The 25891-nt window shown below is 42.6% G+C and overlaps 1 protein-coding gene and 1 long non-coding RNA gene across 4 annotated transcripts; both read right to left on the bottom strand.

Moving 5' to 3' along the window:
• Positions 1-1136: 1136 nt before the first annotated feature.
• On the bottom strand, positions 1137-24557 carry PMM1 (phosphomannomutase 1). Of its 3 annotated transcripts, none has more exons than XR_012087283.2 (9): positions 24371-24557; positions 15393-15510; positions 12304-12380; positions 11487-11578; positions 8070-8169; positions 7695-7770; positions 5750-5865; positions 5222-5521; positions 1137-3736 (listed from the first exon to the last, which is right to left on the bottom strand). XR_012087283.2 is itself a non-coding variant. In XM_073000156.2 (9 exons), the coding sequence occupies exons 3-9, from the start codon at positions 15457-15459 to the stop codon at positions 3614-3616; spliced, it is 651 nt and encodes a 216-aa protein (XP_072856257.1). In that variant the 5' UTR covers positions 15460-15510; positions 16174-16237; positions 24371-24507; the 3' UTR covers positions 1137-3613. The 3 variants fall into 3 exon arrangements, 2 of the variants coding, with proteins under 2 accessions (XP_072856257.1, XP_072856256.1); XM_073000156.2 differs by lacking the exon at positions 5222-5521 and adding an exon at positions 16174-16237 and having other exon boundaries at positions 24371-24507; XM_073000155.2 differs by lacking the exon at positions 5222-5521 and having other exon boundaries at positions 24371-24552.
• Positions 17154-20283, bottom strand: LOC144583089 (uncharacterized). The gene is made up of 2 exons (XR_013536681.1): positions 20145-20283; positions 17154-19143 (listed from the first exon to the last, which is right to left on the bottom strand). It is a non-coding gene; the product is annotated as an uncharacterized LOC144583089 (long non-coding RNA).
• Positions 24558-25891: the final 1334 nt, after the last annotated feature.

Here is a 25891-nt window from a genome sequence, read left to right as displayed (position 1 = left end):
AATGTGCAGGTGCTAAGAACTGTACCAGTGACATCCATAATAGATAAACTAGCCATCCCCCAACATGGTTCTCCAGTTATGATGGAGATTACTATTCCCATCATCCAAAACTGCCAAGGTCACTGGCTACCTACCTAGGATAATGAGAATCATGGTCTCTAAATGTAAGTAGAGTGTACCTGGTTGCATTTAAATAACAGCTTGTAGGCAGAAAGTTTTGCATCTGCCTTTTCTTAGCAGAATGGTAGGTCAAATAAGCAGTAACGTGCATGTCAACCAGCTTTGATCAAAGGCATAGCTCTTTATACTTTCCTGTTTGCATCCTGGCAGATTCATAGGGCAATCCTAATGCAAAGACGCATCAGGTGTAGTGGATTGGGATGGGCAGAACCCCCTTGTGCCGACTGATATCGAGATCTACCGGAAGAAGGATCTGTTGGCTAATCTGCTGTGTTGTCTAAAAGCAGCCAGCAGAAGAGTCAAAGAAAAGGGCAGAGAAGGAACAGAGTGGGAAAAGCTGAGTTAAGCCCGCTCCAAATCTCCTCCAGCCCAGGGAGAGCCACAATGCCAGTATGATGTTAGGTCATGGTAAGAGCATGGTGCTGGAGGAGGCTCTTGAGAGTCCTCTGGACTGCAAGGAGATGAAACCTATCCATTCTGAAGGAAATCAACCCTGAGTGCTCACTGGAAGGACAGATCCTGAAGCTGAGACTTCAATACTTCGCCATCTTGTGAGAAGAGAAATCTCCCTGGAAAAGACCCTGATGATGGGAAAGTGTGAAGGCAAGAGGAGAAGGGGATGACAGAGGATGAGATGGTTGGACAGTGTCACCGAAGCTACCAACATGAATTTGAACCATGGGGTCATGAAGAGTCGGACACGACTAAACAACAACAACAAAGAACAATCCTCAGTTATTTCCATCATATTTAGAAAGGAGTTTGAATTCAGTGCAACTTCAGCTGCCCCATAGCCCTTAATCATTGAGGACTGTATCATTAAGCAACACACAAGCACAAAACAATTATCTAATTACATTTATAAATTATATTTCAACTATTTCCTGTTGCCTCATTTTTTTGGAAGCATTCCACATGCAAGTTCAACAATGAACGACAAAGCAAAGAAGCCTCACTGTGGTAAGATCTCATTTGTTTATTCATGATAAATTAGGCTGTTTTGTAATTTAATATTACACATTACTTAGAGTCTGTAACTATATAACAGCTGCCTGTGAACAAAACCTAAACACCTGTGGTTACCAATACACTTCTGATCGGAGAAATCAAAATAAGTTTCTGTTTAATTAAATGAATTTACATTTTTTTCTCTTTGGTCCATCTTAGATATCCAGTCATGTGATAATCAGTAGTTTCCTCTTGGGGTGCTTCTAGATACAGGGTTAAGGTGACTAAAAGTGCTTCCAGATGAAAGTGCTTTTCAGTGTTATCATTGAAAAAAATACTCTGTGCAGCTGTTCTATTCTCAGAGGATTTTTAGAAAAAAGATGGATGAAATGGAAGGAGTTGGAGACTTGACAAGGATGCAAGACTTTTAAGATACTCTTGCATAATAATTAAAAAAACATGCTGGCTACAGATAGGCAGGAAGCATCTGGATGCTACTGCACTGCTTAAGGGTAAATTCTTAAATAAGAATCTCATGGCACCATTGAAATTAACATATTTTGTGTGGCATAAGCTTTTGTGGAATACAGCCCAACTCATCATCTATATGGTGTTAAGTCTTTAAGATGCCATGCAACCCTTTGTTCTTCCTACAACTGACTAATATGGTCACACTTTGGGAAACCATGAAGTCTTTGTATCAGAGGATTTTTAAGCAAGAGACTGGAGACAAGCTGAGAGTCCAAATTTGTACACAGTGAGGGTAATGAGCACCTAATTTTCTCCAATGGGAGATTTGTTTGTTAGAAACTATATTTGAATAATTTTCACAAAAACTATTGGGGCAGGATGATGGGACAGAGGGAGAAGCATATGCAAAGCAGATAGATGGATAGATAGATAGAAAGGCAACTGAAGAGCCTTACTGTCCAGTTCTATAACTTCTGATTGTTTCAGAGCATTCGTTTCCACATTCCACATTTTTCTTCTTGCAATTTTGAGGACCAGGAACTATTTTTTAAAGGGCCAGAATCCTACGGCATGTAAGCAAAATTGCGCAAGCAGCTTTTGTAATTTTTCTGCCCATCTGTCAGGTTGGTCCAAGCTTGCGGCGCACACACCAGTTACAAAATGTTGGGTTTTAGGACTCTGGCCTATGGAAGCCATGCATCATAAAGCACTTCAGTATGTGAACAGAAAAAGATTTGACTTATAATAATCCAACAGAGAGTATCTAATGAGTGCCAATAACATAGAAGAAACACCTAATTAACCATCATTCATGTTACCTCTGCTCGTTAAGGGCATTTTGCTGTTGCAGAAACAAATCTTTTCAGTTTGTTTATGCTTCACAAAGAAAATATAGGTAATGTTGTCTTTTAAAACAATACAGTATTATGCATCCAGGATTTTAAAAAAATTTGCTTCCGTTATTGATATCCGTTTTTCTTGGAGACCTTACCTCTGAATATGTAAAGATAATTTAGTCTTCATTAAGTTTAATGAAAAGAAGAGTGTAGGCTATGCGCGTGCAACTGTGGCCCTCCTGGTGTTTATTTTTTTTTTTTATCTCAGAGCTCCCACCCAGGAGCTGTAATGACCAGAGCTCTAAATTTAGCACAAATAGCCATACCATTGAGCTATTACATGTACAGGTTTTCTTTTTAATCTTTCGTTCCCTATTTCTTTCCATTACAAAAGTATGATCCTAATTCTGCTCAAAAAATATCTTACGGATATATCTAAATGTAGTTTTTGAAAATCCACCACTCTTGATCAGACCAGTCTAGTTAAGAAGTATAGCAGAGTTGTACCTTGCACAGGCTAGACTGAGAGAAATCATAGGTATGGCCAACACATCCTCCAGGTTTGGATGCCAGCATCCCTTGTAGGCCAGTGCACTCAAATCCCTATTCCTTCTGCATTCTCTGATGTGGCTAGTCATTTCTCAGCAGGATTTTAAAGTGCCAGACTGGGTCCCTTGTTTATTTTTAAGAGTATATTCTTCTTTCTTTCCTACATTAACTTAAAAAAATATTTCTAGACAACTTTGATAGTTGAAGAATATGAAAATACTAGACAAATCTGTGCTTTAGCACCTCAGGCCCTGGTCCTTTTACAATACTACTTATAGTGTCTTGGACATTAATCTCAGAAATTGATTAATTTGGGCAAATGCACGGAGATCATGATGATTAGCTTCCACACAAAGGCCTTTGCTAGAACAAGAACACATTTTCTTTCCTTGAAAGTACAACTTAATCTCACTTTGGGGGCAGGAAGGATGAGGACATGGGAATTGAGTTATGCATCTCCCCAGCAGCAAGAGATGATGAAGGGTTGTTATCTCACTCCCAGTTTTGACAGCTCCATTTCCAAAGTGCATTTTGACCTTGAGCTTCAGCAAGGGTCCAGAAAGATCTCTCACAAAGTGAATCCATGGTCTCCCTTAAGAGATGAAGACCAACAGCCAATGGTTCATGTGTCAAGATTCATTCACTGTCTCTGGAAAGAAGATCTCTCGACATCTCTGGACTGTGTCCTGAGGAGACTGGATGCTGTGTCCTACTGTGCGGGGGTCATCGTAGATTTCATAATCATTCCCACCCTAATGATAAGAAGAATTATACTATTTACTGTAGGGCACAGACATTATATGGCTCCCTCAGAGGCCCCTTGACCCCCTCCAAGTCCCTAAAACCCTCAAAAAATGGTAATCCCAACTAGGGAAGTATTATTCAGATTTTTTTGACTCCAACTCCCATAATTCTCCAAGAATTCCCCCGGCAGAATTCTGGGAGTTAAAGGCCCCTACAGTTAAAGGATACCTACATTTCACTCACCCAGACCAGGGTGTGCCTCAAAGACTGCATGGCTTAGCCACAGAATAATTTCTATTAATGTACAAACAAGGAAGCTCCCACAGTGATTTCCAGTCACTGCAGTTCTTCAGGAGCTGCCCTTTACAGAGGCTAATGGGCACACTGCCAGCAGCTTCATGTTTTTTCTTACTTTATCGACAGGAAGTAGGCCGGAGGTAGGCCATGCAGCTTCCAAGATGAGGGCCGAGACCATCTAAGTGAAATGTAGCTGTCTTTAGGTATGGGTCTGTGGCCTGGAATTCCCAGAATTCTGCCTGGGGAGGTCTTGGGGGATTCTGAAAGTTGGAGTCAAACAAATTTGAATGACAACAGGGCTCCCCTGTTTCAGGCCAGAAAAGGCTTTTTCTAGAAAATGCAAGTGCTCAGCTTGACTCTTCTCTCCAGCATTTCCCAAGCTGAGGTTCCTAGAAGCTGTTGGACTAATCCCTTATAATTGGGCATGGTGGTTGGGGATGACAGGAGCTGTGGCCCCACAACATAGAAGGATGCAAATTTGGCAAAGGCTAGTTTACATTGTGAGTCTCATTATGTGCCTCTGGAGACTAAGGTGGCCTCTTTCATTTTCTTTTTCCTTTGCTCCCAGGGTGATGCAAAACACATGCAAGAAGCTTCTTGTGTATAGGTGGCTGTCTTTCCAGATGCTGAAAGGAAGGTGTGCCCTTATCCAACACACACAGAACTGTAGCTCCCCCCATCTCTGATGCTGGGTTTTTTCTCCTAGTCACCAGAAGAGGGCAGTGTTAGGCTAGACTTGCTTCCATGAGGTACCAACATGTAAGAACAATGAAAGCCATCTCGCTGGAAGCCTTCTTCAGCTCTCCCGTCAATAAGAAAAGATGAGTTAGAGCAGCCCTCTCTACCTCCATGCACCGCTTCGTCTCCAAACTGCTTCTTCTCCAAACAGAAAGAAAAGCACTCTGCTGCACTGTAAGAGTTGCAAGAATTCCCCGCAACTCATGAAGGTGAATGGGATGTTGTGCTCTGACATCCAAGAGAGTGTGTGGAGGCAGCCTCCCTCAGAACAATTTCTCATGTACCTTCGTGAGTCACAGAGAATCCTTGAGACCACATGGTACAGCAGGGCACTTTTCTTACTGTTATTGTTGTTTCCACTTACCACCCCATAGTGCTAGAGTACTCTGAGTGGTTTACAACATAATTATGCAAACAACTATTTGCCCCCCAATGAGCTGGGTACTCATTTTACTGACCTCGGAAGAATGGAAGGCTGAGTCATCCTTGAGCCAGCTATCTGAATCCGGTGGGATCAAACTCACGTCATGAGCAGGGGTTTGGCTGCAGTACTGCAGTTTAACCACTGCACCATGGGGCTCAAAGAAGAAGTGGCACAGGAATGGCACGGAGGTAGAGAGAGCTGCTCTGACTCCTCTGGTTTGAGGGCTTTCACTCTCATGATCCAAGCCTCATCCCTATTCCTTCTCCTCTTTCAATCCTCACACGATGGCTGAGGGCTTGCATCTCGTTATGTGACATTTGCAGGGGCATTGTGTCTGAAAAGAGATAGCTGAGGTCCTAGAAACACCAATATCTTTTATAACATATCCATGACATTCAAACATCACAGCTAAAATACCCCTTGAGTGACAGTGAAAAGAGGGTTCAGCTTTGAGCTGCCAGGACAAGCCTGTCAGCTTAGAAATGAAAAAGAGCAATGCTGTCCTTCTCAGCCTCAAACAGAGCTTGGTTTCCTGGCAGGGGATTCAGAAGGATATACTTACAGGGCTCGTTTCATTCCCAAAGAAATGTATAGTATCAAATCTTTCATCCTCAAGGATGTCGAGGCAGTAACGTTTATCCCAGCCCTCTGGGAAGACATCAAAGCTAATCATGCCACCTAAGGTGGGTGTGGGGAGAGGGAGAAAGAAGGGAGAAAAGGCTGAAGAGAGATGTGCAGGGTGAAGCCTAAAATGGAGCAGAACAAATCATTACACAACAGAGGATAATGCACCACTACTGCTTGCTTGGTGCTATGACACATTAATTCCATCGCTGCTGTTTCTATGGTGACATGACCGAATGGCGTCAGCCAGGCCCCATCAGCCGAAGGCACAAACAAGGAACAGTTGGCCAGGGTACACACGAGACCGACGTCTTCCTAGAGAAACATGTGAGGGGAGGGTGCCTCTAAAAGCCTCATTGCCAAGGCGGCGGCAGCAGTGACTAGAGTGTTTATTTCCACACCTTCTGGCCCTCTAATTTATTTATTTTATTGGACTTCTACCCCGCCCATCTAGACCAAAGATCTACTCTGGGTGACAAGTACGTACAGCTAGGCAGGGAAAGGAATCCTTTTTAACTGTAATGATAATATAAAATGGCAAGAGTCATTTCAAACATGCGGAACTCAGTCCTACAATTGATTACTGGCCAGAGAATAGTTTTGTCAGTGGCCCTCAACTGTTGCAATTCTAGCAGTCCAGCCCCTGCATTCCAGATCAATTAATCTAACATGCTACCTCCAGCAGCATAGTAAGAAATAATCGGTCCCTTTCTTCTTGGCTGTGACAATAGCTCAAAGCAATGAACAGTTAGTTACCTTTTTGGACTCCAGCTCCAAGAATCCCAAGCCAACATGGCTGCTGGCTGTGTTGGCTGGGGACTCCGGGAACTGCGGGCTCTGCAAAAACTCGATTCATTGTTAGTTACATTGCACGAATGTGAGGAACCGAGACCTTCCAACCGCATGGGAGAGCCTGCACTAGCACAGCTGTCTTGCCCTTAGTATGGATGTGTCTTCAACCCATGGAGGTCACAGCATTGGAGATGGAGGAGCACATGCACTACGGGTAGGTGCAGAGTACATGGATGGCTAATTTACAAACAATACTAGGACTGCTTTCAATGCAATGCATGGCTGCTCAAGTACAGGAGTGAGAGGTCTGTCAAAGAACTATAGGCCACTGATTATGTCTTGGTATTAGCTAGTCTTCACAAAAGACAGAATATCTCTTAACTAAAACAGCAATCCTTGATATATCTATCTGGAATTATATGTGTTTGTGTGCTATGTGTTCTTAAGTAGCATCAGACCTAGTTTCAAAGTAACTGAGATATGTAAGAAGTGGCTTTACCAATGCCACCCTCCCAGTGAGTTTCCATGGCTGAGTAGAGATGCAAACTCAGGTTGTTGTTGTTGTTTCAACTTATATACTGTCCCATAGTGTTTGGAACACTCTCTGCATGGTTTACAACATAACTATGCAAACAACAACTTGTCCTCCAGTAAGTTCGGTAATCGTTTTACTAACCTTTGAAGGATGGAAAGCTGAGTCAGCCCTGAACAAGCAACCTGAGCCTGCTGGGCTCGAACTCAGGTTGTGTGCAGAGGCTTGACTGCAGTACTGCAGTTTAGCCACTGTGCCACGAGTCCTAGTCCATCACTCTGTCCACTACTCCACACTGGTACCTCCACCTAGAATTAAGCTCCACTGAATTTAACAGAGCTAGGTCTGAAAATGTTTTAGAGTATAAGAATAATATGGAAAACAGGTTCATTTCAGAACAGATTTGTCACTGGAAGCTTTTTTTAAAATTTAGCAAGCTAAACAGTTATGTGCCTTGAAAAGAAAGACAGTGCTTGGTACTCTGCTTTTCCAAGACCTCCTTCCCAAAAGAAAATGTGCCAAAAAATCAGAATGGCTGAAAGAATATTCTTATTTTCACCTCTGGAAAATCGCAGGCCCTTGCCAGCAAACTCCCTTTGCAGGGCAGCTACAAACTTCTCTCGAATCCTCTCCTTCTGCAGAGCAGAAAATAGAAAACAAGACAAAGGAAGAAGATTATTTCTGTTCTTGTCAGAGATACCATTTTTCCCCAAGAACATGGACATTTTATATATTCTCAAAACACTTTCAGATTAATCTTCCGTTTGATTCCAGCTTCAAGGCAAGGTATCCCAGAAATAATACTTCCTGTATCTATCTAGACATGTAAATTACTTTAGGATGTGAATAGTATTCCATAACATTTATTTCATAATATAAGAAATTATCTTTGTGGATATAAGCTGGCCATTTGGGCCTAATGTTTTTTATTTACCTTGTCCAATTCAGAAAACTCTATCCGTTCCTCTTGGGAGCAGCTTCGGCCAATAGGAGAGATGTTCAACATTCCATTGCGGAATTCTATGAAGGTCCCCCTTTGTGTTTAGCAAAAGGAAGAGGCAAAGGAAAAAGTGTGGATGTAAAACAGGACAATTGTGTTACAATGCTGACACATTTCTTTAACATAAAGTGAGGTAGAGTCTCCCAACCATGATATAACCCAAGGTAAAACTAACAATGGAATATTTAATAAATAAAAAGAGGGCCTTATGTTATTCAGTGCAGTGGGATGCACGGCTTTTCTGAAATCCCTAACAATTTTCAGTTGTTCCATCTTAGCTCTTCAAGATCCAAAACTTTCTGTACTTTTACCATTGGCATAGTTAGAATCCTGATACTGGGTCAAGTTATCGTCCAAAAGAGTGCTGCCTCTTTCAGAGCTTGAAAATAAGCAATAGCTATAACAAATTATTTATAGGCAATGGGTAATAGCTACAAGATCACTTTTTAAGTGAACTAATTAGTATCCAAGTTACTCATTTTACCTAAATTGAGTTGCTTAGGGGTAACATGTAATACCTAATTATTTTCATATATCACTTTTTCAGTAATCATTTTAAGGCTTTCTGAGAGGAATTTTTCAGGTTTTATACCAATGTCTCATCCATCCTGGGTATCAATGAAGTATTTTTTCCTCTAAATGTTTCCAAAGTACAGAATCAGAATCACCCACTAAAGGAAACCAGATATTATTTCCCTGTATTTTTGTTAGTTCATAAGGAAAATGATGATGATTCAATATGAACATGGCTAAAGCTGGGGAACATTAAGAAAGGAACCGAAGGCTTGATTTTTGCTGCAAAAGAACAAGCACACCAAACCTATGTGATGAAAGCTAAGATTCAAGGAATTAGTGCTAGCAGCAAATGTCAACTCTGCCAAGAAAAAGATGAATCTGTGTCACATCTTAACTGTGAATGTCCGAAGACTGCACAAACAGATTACAAAATTAGACATGATAAAGTGGCAAAGTTAGTGCACTGGTCATTATGCAAAAAATATAGCTTGCCAGCCTCCAAGAACCCATGGGAAAATCAGGTTAGAGAAGGTGTCAGAAAATGACCTTGTGGGATTTTCAGATCCAAATGGACACCTTGAACATAACACACCACACATAGTAATAATAGAACAAAGAAATGTCTGGATCATTCACATCGCAATTCCGGGGGGATGCCAGAATTGAAAATAAAGAATTGGAAAAACTAACAAAATAGAGAGACCTAGCAATTGAAACATCTCACTTGTGGACGAAACACAATTCAATGGTCTCCGTAGTTATTGGGGCTTTGGGAACAATATCAAGATATTTCACACAGTACTATAAGGAATTGCAGATCTCAGAAATAACACCCTCAGAGCTACAAAAATAGCAATATTAGGAACAGCATACATACTGTGCTGATATTTAACAGATACAGTGGTGCCCCGTATAGCGAGGTTAATCCGTTCCGGATTAACCTTCGCTATACGAAAACATCGCTGTGCGGGGCAGGAAAACCTATTGGAACGCATTAAACTTAGTTTAATGCGTTCCAATAAGTGTCTAAACTTACCCCCTCCAGCGATGTTTTCGCTCCGGCGGCCATTTTGGAGCCACCGATCAGCTGATCGGCGGCTCCAAAATGGCCACCGGAGCCCCAATCGTCGCAAAGCGAGTGCAGCGATTGGGGCTGATCCGTATAGCGATCCCCAAAAAGGGATCGCTATACGGATTTTTCGTTAAACGGTGCACTCGTTAAGCGAGGCACCACTGTACTTAGGGTTTTGGTTCAAACTTGTATCTGTTATATAATACCAGTCAACATTTTTATAGTTTTGACTGGGAGGCACAGTGGGCACAACATGTCATTTGCAGAGGTCATACCATTTTTTTCTCACTATGGTAACTAGTGATCATGCAAGAATGAGGAAGGAGCAAAGATAGAATTCTGGCTAAGAAATTACGTGAAGAAAGTCCACTTGGCACTGGCCAGGTGACTAATAACTGTATGTTAGAAGGTGAGGCCTGTGTGGAGGAATGTAGCACCCCACCCCCAACTACATCCATCCAGACAAATTAAAATCAGCTCCATATACTCAACTGTTATCTCATCCAATACACACCAGCTATTTAGGCTGCAATCCTATGGTCCCTGGGAGAGCATCCTAGGAAGTTGCAGGGTTGTTTACTTTTGCAGGGTAGGGAGGTCCATCCCTGGACAGAGAGACCTGGTGCTGAAAAGGGGTCTGAAAAGGCTGTGGCTGGAACTTCTCCAGACAGGACAAAAAGGTAGCATCCTCTGGATAGGCTGATGGTGTGCTGGAACAGAGGAAGAACTATGCTTGCCCTGAAGCTTGTGTACTTCATTTCTTTCCCACTGGAATGAGGCAGAAGGAAAGAAAGGAAGGAAGGAGGAAAGGGAAAGGTCACTTAGGCCCCAACCTCTACCCTGCTGGATGAAGCCAAAAGGGCACTAAAATATGGTTTCTGCATTTAGCTCCCTCCCCTCAGATATCAGAAGGTTTATTTTATTTTATTTATTTATTTATTTGATTTATACCCCGCCTATCTGGTCTACTCAATTGGTTTTTTTAATTGTGATTGTTCAGCCTAAGGAGAAGGGAATAGTTATTTTTGAATTTACAGGTGGATACTGGGGTAAGTTAAGTAATAATGTCGATGAACAAAGACCAATGAATTTATTATTGGCAGGGCAAAGTATTCTCTGTAGTTTTTGCTACAACAAAGAAACATGGATTCTTTGGGAGACTGTCACCCTTTATAATGTCCAATACTCTGGTTGTTCCTAACCATTAATACAATGGTTCGTTATATATATAATTCCAATTTCCATACATCCTGCACAAGGGGAGTTGACAAATCTGCTACACAAGCAGAAGACTGCTTCAATTTTTTTAAAACCCATTGCACGTGTAACAATTTGCAAACAGGATTCTGGCCAGTGAGTCTAGGACAATGAGCTTGAATTTCAGGAAGGAAGACTAAAGGGCTTCTTCATAATGAGTTATGTAACTATAAAAGCTGTTAAGAAATGAAATAAAGTGTCTACAGAAATTCAGAATTTGGAAAACTTTATTTTTAGATTACAAGTTCTAAAACTGTCTGGCAAGCGCAGCCACTGCTTGAGCTACTCCAAAAGAGGTAACTTTCCCAAGCCTACATAAATGGTAGAAAGTATTGGAAAAAGTCTGTAGGGTTTCTGTTTGTTTTTATGCTTATGTATCAGAACAGGAAATTGGACTAGATAATTCATACGCCTGCTTCCAATTCTGCAATTCTAATCCGCATGTTCAAGTCATCTAGGTAGTTAAAATAGAAACTGTGGGCCCTGAGAGAGGGAAGGACCATTACCTTTTCTTGGGCAGCTTTAGAAGTGCCATGTAGTTGAGGCAGAAGTTGATCAGTTCCTGCAAAAGTTCCTCCCCAAGGTGATTCTGGATGGCCTGTTAAAAGAAGTCAAATGTCATGTCAAGTCAAAAAAGTATAATTTGCCTCCCCCTCCATCTGTGTCATGAATGTCAACACAGGGCATGTGACTTTGTTATATTGTTATAATGAACAGGGTAAAAAAAAATAGTAGCACCGGAAGCCTAATAAATAGTTAAAAATAGATGAGGAAGCCTCAAAATAAAAATCAAGGTATTAAACTGTATGATGCAAAATGCCTTATGTATTTGTGAAATGTCATATTTCTCTGAGACATTAATAAAATGACATCCAGAGCTGACAGAAGTACTAGGTATTTACAATAACAACCTTATGAGTAACTTGCATTGATATAACCTATATATTCTGAGGCAAGTGTATTACTCTAATGTTCAATTTACTTTGAACTGTACCCAGCTGCCAGTTCTCTGTAAGTTCTTTAAGATGATGACACAAAAAGTACAGCGGGCATATTTCAACTACAAAATCATTCTTTCAACTTCACTTTGAGGTTTCACAGCTTTGAAATGTGACTCTTTTTTTGAACTGTTGGGCCAGGAGATTCTGAGAGTTATAGACCCCCCAAAAAAGCAACTGCTAATCAGGGTCTGTTCCATTATTTCATGATGCCAAATATGTTGAGAGGCTCTGGATGCCACCACTACGAAAGATTTAATAGGATGGGAAATGAAAGGCAGTGATAAGTGACATTGGTGGCAAGACACAAGGAGGCCAGGCCTACCTGCTTTGAGACTAGCTGTCCATTCTTGTATTGCACGGTGCCATTTTCCGCAAAGACGTAATCAAACTTGTCGATGACTGTGGGTTGAATGGGTTTTTGGGGACAGGGGAATTGTGGAGGGGAAGCAGTGGTGGGAGAGAAATTAGGTTCAGAAACAAATATTAATGTGACCCTGTTCATCAGCAAGATTCTTAGGGACCAAAAAAGAAGAGTAAACTGGATCCTGAGACTCCTTGCAGTTTTATTCTGTCTTCTTTGATCCTCTTGAGCGGCTATTCTTGCAGTGATATTCTTAAATATCCGCAGTGACATTGCCACATATGAAGATCTACAAGTTGGTAAGTGAAAGTCCAACTCTAAGGCAGAGGTATCACTAAGTTAAATTTTGCCTAATTGAGCTCTCTGCATGCTTATTTTTACCTTCCCTCATTCCCATTTGGAAATACATCTCAGTAATACATACAGTGCAGTCCTAATCTTGATTACTGCCGGGTAAATGTTTCTAACATTACAGCCACTGTTACGGGACACCTAACCTAACTGGCCAGGGCTGAATAAGCAGTTACCTTAATGTTCTTGTAAATTCAAGGTAGACAACACATAGCCCTCAGAACTTGGGAAGTTGCTTTTAAAAAGAATGAATGTAATGACATGTCAAAGTCGTTTATAACTAAGCAGTGGTAGTAGATGCCCCAGAGCATCATCTTAATATTGCTCAGTAATAGAGGGCCACTGTATGTCATTATATTGATTCTTCTTGCAATTAACATTTCAAGCTGTGCTCCAGATGTGGAACTGTAAATCTCATCAGTCCTAACCATCATAGCTAATGGTGAAGGATGATGGGGGATGCAATCCAGCACACAAAGGCTGCATATCATGATCTCAATCATGAGCTACTAGTTCTTTCTTCAGAATCTGATGCTATAGCTTATTTGTTATTGGGAAATGGCTATGGAGCTGAATACAAAGACAAGAAAATAACCCAATTACTTTTTAAAAAGCAGATGTAAATCTGGCATTAAGAACCTCAGGACTCCTAAGGTCTCAGGTTTCAAAAGAGTTCCAGGAACTCAATGAGCTATCTAGAAGCATACAAATGAAAAACACCCTGCTCATGCCCTTTACTGTAAGGATAAAACATTAACACTCTCCAGCCCTGTTAGGACCACTGTAGGTCAGACAGGATGAGTGACCCCAGGGGACCACACTGGTGACTGCATGTGGCCTGTGGGCTGTAGTTTGGCCATTCCTGCCCCAGAAGTGGGCAAAGTACACGGCCTGCAAGATAAGAAACAGGCCTGGCAGAATGGCATGGTATTTCCTGCCCTGCCCTTGGAAAATGAAAAGGTGTCCCAGATTAGTGCCAAGGACTGCAGGACAACCTCTGCCTAGGAGAGGATTGGCTACTGGATGGAAAGTAGGACACGGTTTTCTTGCACTGCTTTTAATCTGACAGGCTGGAATCATTTTCCTCTCTTTAAGTCCTGCTGCTCATCCATACACCACACTATGAAGATGCAAAGTTTCCTGTTTTGTAGGATTCATTCCTTACGTTCCTAATCTGGTCTGACAAAGGACTGGACCGGTCTGGGAAAAGGCAGGCTGGGTTCAGGTATGGCCCACTGACTGGCTACTGGTCGCTAATCCATGTCCTACAGCATAGACAGAATGGCGTAGGCCAGTTAAATTCATCCCTTGGACCTCTGAATGGATTTAAAGGGTAATGGGTTATCTTGTAAACCTCAAAATGAAAGTGGGGATGGATAATGACACAAAAGAAGGGAGCATGAAAGAAATGGTATAGACTTCTATTCCTCCCTTTAAAAGACTTAAAAAGATGGGAGGTCAAGTATCTGTCCGTATCATGAATTGCTGAATGGCCAGCTCATGTATTTCTGAAGGCTGGAATCAGTTCTACTTCCCAACTCTTCAAAGCCACAAGGAAAAAAAAAATCAGGATTCAGGAGTTATTTAGAACACTGTAGATATAGAATTTAGGGACCAGCAGTGACACGGTTTTACATTAGCAAGGGTAGCATTGCCTTCAACAGACCTATTGTTCAGTTGATTCAAACATGAAGAAATATCAATGGCATGGCAATTCACCAGAATATACCACTTCAGAGCACGGGGCGGGGGGCCTTGAACAGCATGTCACAATATTTCTGTGCCAGAGCTTGGAAAAGTTTTAAAGACTTATATTTCCCAGAATCCCATGGTTACGGGAAGAAGCATGTGTGTAAGGGAGTTGCCAAGAGCAGCAATTAACATCCCAGATTGATACCCTGACTGTCACTGCATCCATGGTTATAGATAGTTGGTGGCAGTAATGGGAAATGTTGTTTTTTCTTAAATTACAAATTCCAGCAGGTGTGGCCACAGTAGCTATGCTCTGTTTGAAACAAAACTCTCCAGATATGGCACTCCGAAGTGAAGGCTAGATTTTAAAAAATCCCCATACTTTTTTTCCCCCATGGGAACATAGATGCTGTCAAGGTGGAAGAACATTCAGAGTTGCAATTTCCACACCAGCAGTATGAAATGAAACAGCATTAGGGAATTGTACGCTCCAAAAATGCATTAGGGGTGTTTTAATTATTTTTCGTGTACATTAATTTTTTAAATCTACATTGATTCAAATACAATCATGTCATTTTCTTCTGGTTGCTGTACAATGGTGGAGGGCGAGGTTTCATTTAACTGGGGCTTATTTGGGGGGAGGGCTTATATTGCGAGCATCCTGAAATATCATGCTAGGGCTTATTTTCAGGTTAGGTCTTATTTTCAGGAAACAGGGTATAGCCAGTATGCATTCAACAAACAAGTTGCTGTTGTTTGACTTACATACCACCCCAAAGGGCTTGGAGCACTCTCTGGGTGATTTACAACATAGTTATGTAAATAACACTTTGCTCCCCAGTGAGTTGGGTGCTAATTTTACTAACCTAAGAAGGATGGAAGGCTGAGTCAACCCTGAGCTGGCTAGCTGATCCCATTGGGATTGAAGCAGAGGTTTAAATGCAGTACCACAGTTTAACCACTGTGCCACAGGTGGTCCTAGAGAAAAAGAGATATGAGTTGCTCACCTTCATCACCTTCTCCCAATTGCTCAGCTATCTTAGAGTAGTCTGAACCACCCACCACACCGATCATCACTCTTTTACGTAGCTCTTGAAGAAACTCTGCTACATCCGGCTCAATTTTCTGAACGAAACAGAGGAAAAAAAGATACTTATTATTTTTATGGAAAATATAGTAACTTAGCATACGAACACTAAATATTATAGTATATAAATATCATAAATTTATTTATTTCTGTGTTTTCACCACTTAATGCGAATTATTTTGGCTATTTTAAATTGTTACATTTGTTGTATGTTTTAATGTTTTTAAGGGACGTGGTGGCGCTGCGGGTTAAACCGCAGAAGCCTCTGTGCTGCAAGGTCAGAAGACCTGCAGTTGTAAGATCGAATCCACATGACAGAGTGACCTCCTGCCGCTTCTCCCAGCTTCTGCCAACCTAGCAGTTCAAAAGCATGCAATTGAGAGTAGATAAATAGGTACCACCTCAGTGCGAAGGTAACAGCGTTCCGTGTCTAGTTGCGCTGGCCATGTGGCCATAGAAACTGTCTACGGACAAACACTGGCTCTATGGCTTGGAAACGGGGATGAGCAACGCGCCCTAGAGTCGGATACGACTGGACTAAATGTCAAGGGGAACTTTTACCTTTACTTAATGTTTTTTGAAATTATGATATGTTCTTGGACAGAACAGTATATAAAAGAAAATTATTAAATAAGTAAACAAGGACATGTTGCAGAAGAAACAAAGGGCTGACTCCAACCACTTTCCCACCCCCACTATACCTCTGCTATCTTTTCATTCAGGGGATTTGTTTTTCCTGCTCACTGGTGTTGCATAAGAAAATACCTACAGAGCAAACAAAGAGAAAATTCTATTTTGCAAGAAGGTAAAAGGGAGGGGTTGATACATTCCTTGTACAGTATTTGCTCTGACAGAAAGAGAATTTTGGAAGGTCTCTGGTTAAGTAGAATAGAGCATATATTTGTATGCCAAAGCTCCTAAGTTAAGTTTTTGGTATCTCCAGACAGAGTTCCTGCTTCAAATCTTGGAAAGCCACTGCCAGTATAATACAAAGCTACATTGCTCTCCACTCTGACTTGGTATACAGTAGCATATAGTATTGTTTTTATTTCCTTTCTGGATAAGGTGCTAATCATACATATGGCTCTAGCCCCCAAATGGTGGGATATATATATCCCACCATTATATATATACAATAAGCACCAATGAGGACAATGAGATTTACTTCCACGTAAGCATGTATACAACATTACAATTACAGTCAATGTGTTTCCTCACTATGTGTTGTAAGCACCAAACTAAAAGGAGTTTTCCCCTCCACCCTGCCAACACCTGCAACACACAATGTTGTTCTGCCAACATTCTGAAAGTAATATAAAGTAACATTTATCTTTTAGCTCAGTTGAACATAGACATACTGTGTTTGAAAGTAAGTTCTGTTAAATGAAGTGGAACATTGTTCTGAGCAAATACGCTCAAGCTTGCATTGTGGGTTATTTTAGAGCACACCAGAAAACAACATGCAGGTTTGGTGATTCTGGGAGCTGCGGCCAAAGAAGGAACTTTTCCCATCTCTGGCACGTGGACGTTTGTTGCAAAATGATGCAATACCAGTTCAGCCATGGCTGGGAAAATTACTGGTACAGCCAGTGGTTAACATACCCGAGCGAGGCAAACATCAGTTTTCCTGTTTGCAGCACCATTTAATTTTGTTTACCTATTTCATATTAGAGAAAAGTTCAGTACAAAGGAGTATAATAGACTGAGGAATGCATTACAAAAAATAATGCAAATACTATTTTACTACAGCAGTCTTTGAAGGGTGCAAAATACTTTATAATTGCTCATTCATTTTTGCAATATCTCTATAAGACCTTGCATACTCATTTCAACAACAGGATGTGTAAGAGAGTTACCAAGAGGAACGACCAATATCCCAGCATGGTGCTGAGAATAGGACTATATCTGAGATAATATAGTTGGTGGCAATTATGGGAAAAGCTCCCCCACTTTTTTGTTATTACAGTTTCCAGAACACTCCAGCCAGCAGAGCCACTAGTCATGCTGGCTGGGTGATTCTGGGAACTCTGGCCCAAGAAGGAACTTTCCTCATCTCTGGTGTGTGGATTCCTGTTCCAAAACTATGCGGTGCTAGTTCAGCCACAGCTGGAATATTAATGGAACAGCTGTCGGTTACTCTATTTGCTGCATCTTAAATAGGCATGTTTTAAAAGCAGGACTTTGGCTAGTATTATTGCTTATAAAAATTTACACAGTGCATTGTACAGCTATTGATGTGGTGATTTAACCTAAATCCACTAGTGGATAAGGGTTAAGATAGGGCAGAACTGTCCTTCTGCCGGCTAGAAGTGGAACTCTACCTGCAGAAGAAGTGTATCCATTCTCCTGGTGCCCATTACACCCAAAGAAACCTCCTAGGAATCTACTGTCAGGGCAGAGGTGGATTAGAGGCATTTACACCACCACCACTACCCCGATCAGGCTTCTCTCCTGTCCCCTGAAAACAGTGGGGGAGGAATCAGTATTTTTTTAAAAAAGACATCTTTACTCCCAGAATGCTCCTGCTAGCATGGCCTTATAGGCTACAGAGCTGTCAAGTTTCAGGATGCCAGCTCAGGAAATGCTGTGTTTCTCTAAGCAGGAGGGGTGAGCAACGCTTGGGGGGGGGGAACTTCAATTTTATTGTATGCAGGGTTAAAATGGCTTTTATGTTGGGATATCCATCTCTTCCTCACTCCCAAATGGAACATGTGACTCACTGGCTAAGCATAGAGGTGCTTACATGTATGATATGCACATAATGTTTATTTAAAAAGTAACGCAGTAGAACTACACAGTCTGTCTCACTTTCTCACGCAGACACAGCCACCCTCATGCTATTTTGGAATTAGGCCCATCTCTTGTAACACGAAAAAAGCCTGCCTTTGTGATATCAAAGGAGTCCCTCTCCTTGTTTATGCCCTGAAATTTCAGGCTACTTTACCTACACATTAGATTGTGTATATGAGACGAGGCTTATTCTCTGTCTCCTTCTTCTTTTTTGCAGGATCCACTTCCAAGAAAGTAGAAGAGGGCTGCACATTTTACATTTCTATCTGGCATGACAATGGAGCAAAGGAAAGCTAGCTAAGAAGAGGCAGGGTGGAAGCTCAATGTGACCTATTGTCTACCTGCCAGTTGGCAATGCCAGTAAAATCTATAGCCAATAGATTTGGCCACCAATAGGTGGTTGGGGGGGGGGTTCTAGGAATTATGGTCCCATGAAAATATTATTTTAACAAGGTCTGGAAGAGCTGCTAGAAAAGGAAAAATAGTAAGAGGTCTCCATTTTCCCTGTCTGATGCAAGCTAGTGCACTCTGCCTTCCCATATATCTTATTTAGGATTGTTCTGCTTAATCTGATTGTTACTGTAACTGAAGATGTCATCTCGAGAACAGATAAGACATCTATCTAATGCAATCAAAAGAAACTTTTGTACTTTTACTGACTATCACTAATCAGTGTACTGAACTGTAAAACTCATCGATCTGTTAAAAGCAACAAAGAAGAAGCCTCTTAGTGTCTGTCTAGCAGAGAAAAACACAGGCACTTAAGCCACATATTCTCTATAACACACAGGTGGTCAGAGCAAACTTTAAAAATAGGAGGCATGTTTTACAAATTAGTCTCTCCACGTCGTGATAGGATTTAAAAGCACCATCATTTATGCCTCTTATTCTGCAAGATCAACACAAGCAGGAACATCCTGACCAAATGAATGTAACGATACTATTTATTTATAGACACTAAAATGAATAACCACATATTTAATGGAGAGAAAGCTCATAAACCATTTGCAGTTTGGGATGAGCAGCGCAGTAGCCAAGGTGGAGAATGACACCAAAGGGTGAGCCGAAGTGCCCGTTGGGAGTGGGGAAGAAACAGGTATCCCAGCATTAAAGTAAATATAAAAAAGGATAGCAACACACAAATTTCCAGAACACATACAGATGACAAATGTGGTTCAGCTTATGTATGAATAAAGCAAGGTCCATTTGGGCAAAATGATTCCCAGTTTCTTGTGTATACCACATGAGATCTCAGACAATGATAACTGACCAAGACAGGGATCTTAGGTTTGTGGTGCATAGCTTATTGTTATGTATTGATTTGATTTTTTAAATCCTACCTTTCTCCCCCTTGGGAACCTAAAAAATTTAAGGTCAATAATTAATTCAAATCAACCAGTTAAAGGTTAAAACGTGTGGTGCCTCGCTTAACGAGCGCCCCGTTGAGCGATTAAATCACTTAACGAGGGGCTCTGGGCCATCGCTGGAGCATTCGCTCAGCAATGGCCCCTATGGCGTTTTTTCGCTTTGCGATATTCGCTAAGCGATTCGCTTAGCGAATATCGCATAACGAAGCGGGGGAGAACAGCTGATCGGCGGTTCCAAAATGGCCGCCGGAAGGTCCGCGCCGCATTTTCGCGCCCTGCCCTCGCTTACCGAGGGCGCGAAAATGGCGCGCTATGGAGGAAGATCGCTTAACGGTGAGTTTTAAAGCCATAGGAATGCATTGAACAAAGTTCAATGCGTTTCTATGGCTTTTTTATTTCCGTTTAGCGATGTTTCGCTATAGCGAAGGTTAGTCTGGAACGGATTATTTTAAAACATTATCTAAAAACTATAAATCAGATTTTACAAAACGTCCCCATCTCAGTTAACTACTGACCCCCCAAAAGTGTCTCTAAAGAGGTATGTTTTTGGCTGCAAGTGGGAAAAAAGCATGAACTGCACCTCTTGAAGAAGGTAGTTCTATAGTCTAGGGATAGCCACAGGAAAAGCCCTTTCTTGAATGTCCACTTGCTTGTGAAAGTGGGGGCCCAAAAGAAGGCACTCTCCTAGAGATCTTACTACATGTGGGGGCTCCTACAGGAAGATAAGGTTTTTCACATAGTAAAAGGCCACATCTCCCTGTAAAGGACTTCTACAACAAAGTCAAATTCTATTTTGGGAATTGCTGGGAAAAGAATCAAAAATAAAACAGCAAATATTACAATACCTTTATATACCTATGGTACAAATATATTAGGTGCCCAGTGTAGTGTAATTGAGAGAGTGACAGACTAGGACTCTGGAGAGCCCACTTGGCCATGGAAACTCATTGGGCGTGTGGAACCTGTAAAATAACTCCTTAAATATGTTACAGTGGACCCTCGACTTACAGACGGCTCGACTTACAGACTTTTCGAGTTACAGACTCCTCTGGCTGCAAAATTTAGATTCGACTTGCAGCCGGAGAATTGACTTACAGACAAGAAAAAAACCAAAATGGAACAAAAATAGAATAAAAACCGCTGGTTATGGGATTAATCGGTTTTCAATGCATTGTAGGTCAATGAAGATTCGACCTACAGACTTTTCGACTTGCAGCCACCATTCCAATACGGATTAATTCCTTCAGTAGAGGGTCCACTATACTTACCTTGAAAGCCCTATTAGGGTTGCTATAAATCAGTTCTGACTTGACAGCACATAACTAAGTACCATATATTTTGTCTTCTGTACATTTCTGGTTGCCATACCTCAAAAAGAATATTGTAGAACTCGAAAGCAGAAAGAACAATGACTTGAAACTACTGCAGATGAAAGTGAAATAAGTGGCAAAGCAAGACTGCAGCTGAATGTTAAGAAGACCAAAATCACGACTGCAGAACTACACAACTTTAATGTTGACAATAAAGAAACTGAAATAGTAAAAGATGTTGTATACCTTGGTTCAATTATCTTATCAATACAAATGGGGACTGCAGCCAAGAAATCTGAAGAAGACTGAGGCTCAGAATGGCAGCAATAAAGGAATTAGCAAAGATCATCAAGTTCAAGGATGTGTCACTGGAGACAGAGGTCAAGATCATCAATGTTACTGAATGCCCGATTACTATGTACAAATAGGAAAGCTAGGCAGTAAAAACATTTAGCCAGGAAGAAAAATTATTTATTTGAATTACAGTGCCAGGAGGCTTTGAAGTACTTTGTGTACTCTGGACTGCCAGAAAGATAAAATAGTGGGTCCTAGATCAATTGAGGCCTGAACTATCTCCAGAGGCAAAAGTGATGAAACTGAAGTTGTCCTTCTTTGGGAACATTATGAGACTGTAAGATTCTCTGGAAAGGACAATAATGCTGGGAAATGTTTACGGCAACAGGAAATGAGGATGAGTAAATATGAGATGGATTGACTCCCTAAAGGAAGCCACAGCCTTGAATTTGCAGGATCTGAGCAGGGCTGTTCAGGACACAACAAACCGGAGACTGTTCATTCACAGAGTTGCCTTAAGTTGGCCTTCACTTGACAGCACATAACAACAACAAAAAGAACCAGAAAAGGTACTGAAAAAAGAAATTAAAATTATAAAGGGACGGAACAACTCTTGTAAGGAAAGTTTCAACATCTGGAGCTCTTCGCTTAGAAAAAAATATATAGGGAGACATGATAAAAGTACCGTATATAAAATTATACATGATATGGAGAAAATGAAAAAGGAGAAGTTTTTCCTGTTTCTTTCGTAATACAGGAACCCAGACTCATTAAGTAAAACTGAAAGGAACACTATTCAGGACAGTGATTTTGACACAACACATTCTTAAACTGCAGAACTTACTGCAACCAGACATAGTGAGTATTGCCAAATGAGACAGTTGTAAAAGCAGGATTGATAAATTCATATTGGATATAGCTATCAAAGGCTACCAGTCCATATATTAATGTATTAGTTACCATTTAAAGACATTATGAACAGGGCAAAGGGAGCACTTATAATTTGCATACAAGGGAAATCTCAGAGTAAGATTCAACTAACATTTCAAAGCTGCTTGGAAACACCCTACTCCACAGAAAAGCAAAGTCCTCTGCAATGTTGTCATGGAAGCCTCCCACCTCCCTTTGCAAGGCAGAGCAGGCTGAAGCAAGCTTCTTTTCACAGTGCTGCCACCGCTGGCTGGATAATTCAGTGAGATGGAGCCCATGTCTTTGCTGCTGTAGGTTGTGAGTTTGATCCCCCACTGTACCTCCAGGGAGAAGATCCAGCCTGTCTGGCCTTGGGCAAGCTGCACAGTCCCAAAACATTTCCCAGAAGAAGAGAATCGTCAACCAACTCCAGAATACTCCATGGCAAAGGTTGTCTTGAGGAATCAACTTGGCAGCACGTGATTATTTCTTATTAGCTTGTTGCCACCTTTTTTTCACTAACTCTGAAGAAGGAGACACTTAAGAGCTGCAGGAATTAACTGGACAGTAGGAGGAAGAGCCATAATTCAGCCACAGAGCAAATGCTTTGCATACAGTCTGTCCTAGATTCAACTCCTGGCATTTCCATGTACGACAGGGAAAGACACCTGCCTGAAACTGTTGAGCGCTGCTACCAGTTGGGGTAGAATACTGTAGTGACTCAGGTGGAGGACACATGATAAATCAACATGACTTTGCAGCTTCCTACAGTCTTAACTGTGGCTAGCAAGCTCTTTGGTTTCTAAGATGCAAGGGGTCCCATCTATAGTTTCCCCTCAGTTCTCCTTCAGGTGGCCTAAGACATGGTGCTGCCTTAAGCAGAGGGCAAGTTTGTGAATTCTACTCCCACCCTAGAAAAGAGACAGCATCCTCCCACTGTATACACAAGTCTGTCTTCACTACACAAACTAATACTTCCTGCTTCCTAGCATCTGTTGCCTGTAGTACTGTAACTGCTTCACGCTGTCCAGCAGGAAGCCTGGGTCTAACACGTCGTTAATAGGGAAAAATGGTCTATAGACAAAATAATGATTAGAGATTCAAGTCAAGAAAAAAAAGGGGGTTATTTAAGTGCAATATAAAAAAATACTACCCTCCAGCCAGGAACTCCTGCCACGTCTAATCTGAAATGTAACAGAAGTCCCACACATTCTTGTGCTATAGAGATAGCTGGATCTAGACTAACAGATGGGGAGAACAATGACTGAAGAGGAACACCGGGTCCTGCCAGTCTGGCACGTAAGAACACTTAGGTGGGGCAGCAGCTAGCCTCACAGAAGCAGTTTTCGAAGATGTGAGCCAAAGTCCATCTTCTTTTGCTGCTAGTCTGTGTATCTGAGATGAGGCTTACAAGCTGCGGCTAGGAAGGGCTATGGCATGGGGGAAGCCACACAGTGGGGCAAGCAGAATAATCCCCAAGTGACAGGAAGTGCTGGTTTGGCAACATGCACAGAACGCAGAACTCACCTAGGCATGCCCTCTGCACCCTCCAGCTAAGTCTGTACTGATGGAGAGACTGTAGTCCCAAGGCAGAGTGCATACCTGGCGCATAGAAGGTCCCAAGACTTTGAGCTGGCGTGGACAGAAAGAACAACCCTTCACGCTGACAGACAGACGGGGATACCTTCAACTGCTAACCTGTCCCACTCTCTTCAGTTCCACCTCTTCCCTGGCGCTTGCTAGACTAAATCTAGCAAAACACACCCAGGATTATGCTGTTCCGTCTGCCCAAACTGGCTAGCTCGGTTTGATGTAAGCGCACAATTCTTATGTAAGAAGAGAGAGCTGCTAATGAGGAAATGCTCTGACGGCAGCCTCCCCTAGCACAGGCGGGCGGCCCGGCGGCCCCTTCCCGCGTCTCTGGTCTCGGGACTGGACGCCGGCGTCGCGTTTCTCGCGGAGGGCGAGAGGCAAAAGGGGACGGAGGCGCGCGGCGCTTCCCCCGCCTTGCTAGCCCTGGGCGAAGCGGGCTAGGACGGCGACCTCGGGCAAGGCACCGGCTTTGGCAGCCAACCCCCCCTCCTCAAGCGGCAGCCTCCGGCCCCCGCCGTCCGGGCGCGCCAGCCGGCATCTCCCGGTGCCCATTCATTCTGCGGGCTCTCCAAAAGGGCAGAGCGCCGGACCGGGTCTGGGAGGGGAGCGGGAGGAGGGGAAGCCGGTTGGTTTACCTGGCGGGGCGGCGTGAGGGTCCCGTCCACGTCGAAGAGGCAAAGGGTGCGCTCTCGACTCCCGGGCGTCTCGCGGGCGGCCATGGCCGCTCGCGAGCCTCTTCCCCGCCCGCCTTTCCCGCGGGTCCTCCTCCTCCTCCTCCTTACTCGGCGGCGTCTGCAGCGGCTCCGCGGTAAGGATGAAGGCTAGGATCAGCCAGGCGGCGGGAAGGAGGCGTCGGCCTGCCGTCAAACCAATTGGCGGCGCGAAGGGCAGTTCATGTGACTCGTGTGAACCCCCCCCCCCCTCGGTGGCAACACGTCCGCGCTGGGTGGCGGCGGCGACGAAGGCGCTGCCGTGCCCTTCACGGTGCGCGAGGCGCCGGCGAACTTCGCTGACCTTGGTGGGCGGCATATTTAGTTAGGCCTCGCCGAGTCGCCTTTCTTCCTTGGTGATTCTGGGTTTGGGCGGGAGAGAATGGCCTGAAAGGGACTGTTCTGGGGGGGGGGACGGGACGGGACGGGACGGGACGGGGGAACTACAGAGCGAGATTTGAAAGAACGTCGAGATAAAATATCTACGGGTGCTCGGGGCCAACTCAAAAGGATTAAATATCAATCAGGGGTTCCTAGGTCATCACCAGAGGTGAAATCCTACATTGCGCTCCCCCCCCCACTTTGCCACCTGTCTCAACAGTGCTTTTGTTTGTAGACTTCTAGGCTGATAACTGAAATTACAGCCTGATAGTCCCATTCCTTACTGACGAACCATTGGCATTTTGTTTATGATCGGTGTCCCCACCTGGTTATGGGGCCATGTTTAAAAATGAAAGTAATCTAGTCTCACTCTAATACTTGAAAATACAGTAGATTAAAATGCCACAATGTTTTTGTCTTGTGTTTTTGTTTTGGACTGGGGAAAAACATTTTTGGTTTCCCCTCAGTGAACCCTGTTATTCTCACAGGTCCCACAAGGACCAGTGATCACTACACACAAAAGACCAGCTAACGACACCCATCAACCACAGTGACAGATAATCTCTCCTCCTTATCACAACAATATTCCCACAACAAAAACACACTGATCACCATAATCACCCATCTCCCAAAAAAGACAAAAGCTGATCTCACAGCCATAAATACTTAACTCCCAAACAAACTGCACCAGAGCACAGAGTGCTGTCCTCTGAAGATGCGGGCCCCAGAGACTGGCGAAACGTTAGGAAGAACAACTTCAGAACATGGCTAAAGAGCCCGAAAAACCCACAACAACCATTAGATCCCCGCCATGAAAGCCTTCACAAATACTTTAAAATTACTTGTCTGTTTTGTTGAGGTTAACCACTGGCCAGTGAAACAGGATTAACTGTGCTCTTCTTGTGAGTAAACGTTTTGCATAACTATATTGGAAAGATAAACCCCCTCCTCTTGTTATTCAGTGGATTGAGGACCTTACAGTTGGCATAGAGATGACAACCTTTTAAAATATTTATCTGTAAATCTTATTTCCTAGGCTTCTTAGGAGAAGCCAATAGGGAGCTT

The sequence above is a fragment of the Pogona vitticeps genome, chromosome 5, assembly GCF_051106095.1.
Source record: "Pogona vitticeps strain Pit_001003342236 chromosome 5, PviZW2.1, whole genome shotgun sequence".
Taxonomy (NCBI): Eukaryota; Metazoa; Chordata; class Lepidosauria; order Squamata; family Agamidae; genus Pogona; species Pogona vitticeps.
The sequence above is the reverse complement of the archived record's forward strand: the minus strand, read 5'-3'. Positions and strand labels throughout refer to the sequence as shown.

What these genes read in the sequence shown, in the direction of transcription:
- PMM1 (XM_073000155.2), bottom strand. Translation starts at nt 24,454, where the DNA reads ATGGCCGCCCGCGAGACGCCCGGGAGTCGAGAGCGCACCCTTTGCCTC. An exon ending in CTAAAGCTGCCCAAGAAAAG is followed by an intron (nt 8,170 to 11,486) that starts GTAATGGTCCTT and finishes CTAAACACAAAG; the next exon opens with GGGGACCTTCATAGAATTCC. An exon ending in GGGCCTGCGATTTTCCAGAG is followed by an intron (nt 5,866 to 7,694) that starts GTGAAAATAAGA and finishes CACCCACCTTAG; the next exon opens with GTGGCATGATTAGCTTTGAT.